Below are 6000 nucleotides of genomic sequence, written 5' to 3'. Positions count from 1 at the left end.
CACGAAAAGCTACTGGCAAGCTTTCTCTCATACCCACATTGGCCGAATCGGAGACTCGAACCCATGCAGAGGTGAGATGGCAGTAATCCGTAACAGAGAGTGCTTTAGACCACTCGGCCACTTGGGGCCCCCCATATTAATGATATAGTATTGCATCTAATTGACTGAAGTTGTTACCACTCTGTAAGCCATGTGTAATAATATGTGTGTCTGGAATATATTTTTAAGTAAACTAATAGATAAATTAGGACTCACTGTATCATTGTCAGTGAGAACAATTATTAAAAATTTTGGCTTTGTAATCTCAATACAGTCCTAAGTTATTGGCTAATTTGTAGTACCAACATTTCAAAATGTTATACATTTACTGAATTTTTTTTAGTGATTACATGTACATGTATGTTGACAAAAATGTCAACTGCTTTTGAGACTGATTATATATATATATATATATATATATATATATGTGCATGATACAGTATGGATATCAAAGTTGATAACATTTAATCATTGAACAAAAAAGTACCATTATATGTACTAAGAACTGCCACAGTTTACAAATAAGAATAGTTTTTATTTCTCCCTAACTTTATTATAATGTTCAAAAAATAATCTTATTTATTTCTCACTTATCTGTTCTGTGTTCAGGAACTAACTCAACTGATTTTAAAGTATGTATAATGGGCATATTGGTTAACATATGACATTATGTTATAAAATGTTATTTATATGCATGCATTTGTATGGTATGAGTCCAGAGCTCCCAAACTCTGGTACTATCTGAGGCAATACAATTTTTAAAAATTCTGAAATTGAAACTAATGACTTTTGTTGTGCACAGCATTTTTATAGAAGTATACTTTCAGCTGACTTTTCTTTATTTATTTATTTTGGATCCAAGATGGAACCATCTCAGTGGTCTAAGATTCAGGCAAATTGGACATTCCTGCTGGAACATGTTGATGTCAAAGGTATATTGCCCAGTTTGTACGAATCAGAGACGATAAATGATGATGACGAGGAAAGGATAAAGGCAGAAACTACCACTAGAGACCAATGTGCACGGCTTCTTAGAATTCTTAAAAGGAAGAACAATTCTTATCAGGAATTTCGTAATGCACTACAGAAAATAGACCAGAAATTCATCATTCAAAAATTACGGGACACCAGTTCAAATTTAGGTATGACTGAATAAAACAGTTGAAAAATTTGTGGTAAGCTTAATACTGTTAAATTTGAAAGGCTTCTTAATCCATGAGTTTATCTGCATAAGTACAGCTCACAGAGATTGTGACATGAATGTTTATCCTTAGAGCCATATCTTTCTGCAAATTAAAACAATTTGCTGGTAAAATTCATAGCATTACTTTTGTTCAGTGTGTGCATATACCTATCTTATCATATAGTAGGTATAGTTTTCCTATAGTATATGCAGTTTCATATTTTTGATATTACCACACGTTAAAATATCACTTTATGTGATTCTGATTGGTCCAGATAAGCTGATGAAATTATTGCTCAGTATTCTTTTTATTAATTGGCTGCGATCCTGGGAAACTTTTTATCCCCCCCCCCCCACTTCTGGAATTCTTTTGTTTCCACTGAACATTTTTGGCCGCCATTTATCGAATCGACTCACAAAAAGGAAGTGGGGGAAAATGGTCTCATCTCCTTCAATATGGCTAATTTACCCCCACAGGGGTTTATTATGTAAGGAGCAACATATCATAACATGAAAAATGGCTAAAACCACAAGACAAAAACAATAGCAAGTAAAACTATGGGTATTGCTTGTGTGGGGTTGGGGTTGCGGGAGGCGGAATATCTGCTGCATGGAATTCACCCTATATAAAAGCATGGTCTAAATAATAACTTACAGAAGTAAATAAACTCACCTCTATTTGCAGATGAATGTGGATATAAACTGGTCTCCAAACTGGACAGAAGTTTATTCAACCACTGCATATTTACGTGATAAATGTGTGATGCAATTCAGAGTCAAAATGAAATTTGTTTGCATTTTCTGTAGTCTACTGTTCCAAATCAAACACTGCAAATATCAGGTCACAAAGACATTATATTATATACAGGAATTTCTGCATCCAGTAAACCTTCTTTCACATGAATATCGCAATATCAATGTAATGTTTTATTGTGAAAGTGACACTTTAAGGTTATGTAAACATGGAACGTCAGCTGTATGGGTAGTTCATCAAATAATGTGATATCAGACACATTGGACATTCTATGTTGAAAAATGACTTTGTCTGTGTAAAATGTTCTGTTTATTCGGAAGGACGCTTGATCTTTGATTTATAGTTCTTAAGAAAAGTATAATCTATTTTTAAACGTCAATACTAGTTCAACTTTTGATGGGACTATTTTTTATGTACAACAAATGAAAGGTGCAATGTCTTCCAGAATGAATGAAATTATTTGTTCTTCTTTCCATCAATAAAATTTCCACTGAAATAAAACCATCTCAAATGAGTAATGATTTAATATTAAATTTATGAAACTCGTTGAATAATGTCCAGCTTTTGTGAGCCTTGGCAAAAGCTGGACATTATTCAACTCGTTTCATAAATTCATTATTAAATCATTACCTATTTGAGATCCTCTATATCGTAAATTTTCTATAATGAGTTTGCAAGGTTCTAATGATCATTTTTGATTTAACCTTTTACCTCATAGAGCATAGTTACAGTTAGTGCAGCATATTATAAATAGAACACCTGTTACCTATTCGACTCCATACGCATAGGCCTGACTGTTACTGTTAAGCAATACAGTGTATGTTACGTTTAACAGCAATTTTAACCATTTTACATTTTTGGTACACATCTTTTATGTGTGGAAAAATTTAAGAGTAAAGTCCGATTGTTATAGCTGTGTAATTATTTTTCCTGGAAGAATTTTGTATGTGCTTTAAAATCTTGAGAGAGCTCGTTCACAGTCATGTCAGTGAGGCAGCATGACCAACTGTAGCTGCCATTTCTCATACTCGAAATTTACCAGTTTTTCGTCTGCGTCTACATCACTAAATAATCTGAATTTGATAATTTATAAAAAGTAATTGCTACCTGCATCAATATCAGAGCCTTTACCTAAGTTATTGAATCTTTCATAGTTGTGATTCTAATTGTGAAAAATTTGTAAGTACTGAATGAAATCCGCAACTGCCATTTTGAAGAGTGGAGATTATGACCCAGTTACTTTAAATAGCAGATATCAACCAGAGCATAAACAGTGACCATGTGATCTGACGTAATTGTCATTCGCAGAAGTTTACAGCAGGTATCAAAAGGTGCTTCCATGCGAATGCATTAGATGCGTTCAAAGATGCTTGCATGAGGTAAAGGGTTAAGTTGCTTTTTATGATCAGATCAGTACAATTTTGAATGTAAACTTTGGCTGGTTTCTCAAGCATTCAGTCTTTGAACAAAATTATCCAGAAGAGCACACTTGAACATACATTTTTTGGCAAAAAAGCAAAGATTTTTAAGATGGAGTGTATTTAAAGGGAACTTCTTTGACACTTTTTGTGTAGAACTTCACTTGATTTGGTCACTAAATTAAATTATACTTGACTTGGTCACTAAATTGAATGAGATTTTCATTCTTTCTTTTCTTTTAATTCTTAGCATTTAAAAGGGCTCTTTCTGAAAAAATTGTTTTAGCAACTTACTTCTGTCACTGGTTACAGTGATGAGACCATGAGAAATGATCCTTTGTATTGTTTATTGAAGTTACAACAAAATTACTGGTGTACAGTTGCGAGAATGCATGTGTCAAGAGTGCATATTCATGACATGTTCTTGATATTTAATGTAGGGTGAGTAGACAATGGTCAGCACATATAAATTGATAAGAAGTCCTTAAGCAGCAAAGTAAATTTGTACTAGTTAATTCATAAAAGCTAATTTCATAAGAAAGGATTGCCTGATTGTTCCCTTAAACATAAAGTGTGTTATTTTAAATGTATTTTAGAACATATTATGCATATCTATATTGTGTGCTTAAATTTATCTGTGATTATAGGTTGTACTTTAAACTAATGGTCATTTGTAAACATGTTTAGTTAGCTGGCTTTTGTCCATGTTTGTAAATTATAAGTAAGGTGTTTACTGATGTTTGCATTGAGGGACTAGCCTTATTTATAATTAAAAAAACTTGGAATGTTATGTAAGCAAATTTTTGACCCATATTCTGGTCATTTTATTGTATCTTAGGGTTTTATATAAGGTTGAGATCAACAAAATTATTCATTCCTACTTTATGTTTAGTCTGTGGAAATATTTTGAGTTGTGTTCAGATATCATTAGAGAGGAATCACTTATTAAAATTTTTTATTGGAAATTATTCATTGGAATTACAAAGTGCTCATTGACATTTTGGGCAAAAACACTACTTTGGAATTCTTGAGGACTCATTCAAAGACATTCTGAATTATATCATTGTAATACATCAAGAACATTGGTAAATTAACCTATTCAGTACTACGTTTAGAATTATTTGGGATTTAATTCCCAATACTGTAAGTTCCTTTTAAATCTTCACTTTGTATTATAGGGAAATATATTATTTGTTTAAGTTTGCTAAACTTGTTGGTTTGCCTTCCTTTTGTTACTTTGTTTAAGTCCATGGAGTCCTAACAATACATATTGCAGAGTACATTTTTATCATGACACATTTGTATGAATTTCTTCTCAATGCAGCTCCCATAGAAGAAGATGACAAGATTAATGCAGCATTGGTAGAGAATTTTGCAGAATCAAATGGATCCCAAGTTTCCTCTGCTGATGTTCAGTCTGCCATTGCCAAATATATACAGAGAGAACTAGATGAGGATGAAGTATCAAAGTGTGTTAGTTTGTGTTTTGGAAGTGATGTTTCTCTGCATGTGGAGGATGGAGAAAACGCTATGTATCCTTTTAAAATTACACACATTGATGTCAGTATTTTCATTTCTAAAATGTATGTTTGAACTTGTACAGTACAAATTCAAAAGGATCAAGACATTTATGTGACAACATTTTTTGCTAAAAACATAATGATATGGATGGATGGTGACAAAACCTTTAAATTTTCAAAGTTATACGGTATATCCTTTTGCAGTTTTGCAAAAGAAATCATGGTCTCTCAAGACAGGTGCTCTGACATAATAAATCATGACACAATATATAATACTTAAATGTGCAATAAAAATCTGGTCTCTTAGGTCAGATGGTCTCTAAAGGCATTGTAGTGGAATCTCAAACTCTTAAAATCCATTTTTCTCAAGTATTTTAATGATTGGTGTAAAGGAGAAAAAAATCCATATCAGCTACAGTTTGTGTTTAAAATATGCATCTAAAATTGGTGATTTTAGTGGTGATTTGTAGAGAGAGAGAGAGAGTATGCTTCAAAGGATAATCGTTCATTTCACTTTGTACCAACAGCATTCATTGTCTGCATCTTAAGTTGTATTTGTTCCACTGTACATTCTCCATAACATGTGCCATCAACTATGACATTACATCCTTGGGAGTGAACACATCAAAGCTATTTTCTGTGTTCTAGAATACTTAAGTAGTGGTTACATCATTAGAATGAGGAGAGGACATACACTCCCTTAAGTGCTTCAAGTATTCAAATTCAGATAGATTCATCAGTGTATCAATTCCATATACTAGTAGTGCTGACACCACTCTCCACTGGTTTTCCTTGATTCTTTAAGTCGATACTTTACAAACCTGAGGAAAAAAACAACAAGCCCAACATGTGATAAAACAGGAGCAGATATAGAAAACAGGAGCAAGGATGGGAGTAGTAAAGGTACTATGCCATGACTGAAAATTATGAAATTTGTGAGCTGGAGTTTATGCATGAGATTTGTGTCGGCCAATTACAGTTTACCTAATTTTTGTAATGTCACATTTCATTGTCTTAGAGTGAAAATTCAATCTCAAACTATAGCTCAGGGTTTTATTTTCTCCAGACAAAGTTCTCACAGAAACA

The 6000-nt window shown here is 32.8% G+C and overlaps 1 protein-coding gene across 1 annotated transcript in view; it reads left to right on the top strand.

Annotated features, from left to right (window-relative positions):
* The first annotated feature begins 901 nt into the window (after positions 1 to 901).
* LOC149777005 (sterile alpha motif domain-containing protein 9-like) overlaps positions 902 to 6000 on the top strand; it is a 37812-nt gene continuing 32713 nt past the window's right edge. Inside the window, exons 1-3 of the mRNA XM_089941371.1 lie at positions 902 to 1181; positions 4719 to 4926; positions 5720 to 5817. Of these exons, the coding sequence (XP_089797497.1) occupies positions 902 to 1181; positions 4719 to 4926; positions 5720 to 5817 (586 nt within the window). The remainder of the gene's footprint in view (positions 1182 to 4718; positions 4927 to 5719; positions 5818 to 6000) is intronic.

This window comes from Sinohyriopsis cumingii, chromosome 18, assembly GCF_028554795.1.
Source record: "Sinohyriopsis cumingii isolate HCF-2022 chromosome 18, ASM2855479v2, whole genome shotgun sequence".
Classification (NCBI taxonomy): Eukaryota; Metazoa; Mollusca; class Bivalvia; order Unionida; family Unionidae; genus Sinohyriopsis; species Sinohyriopsis cumingii.
This window is presented reverse-complemented; position numbering and strand designations above follow the sequence as displayed.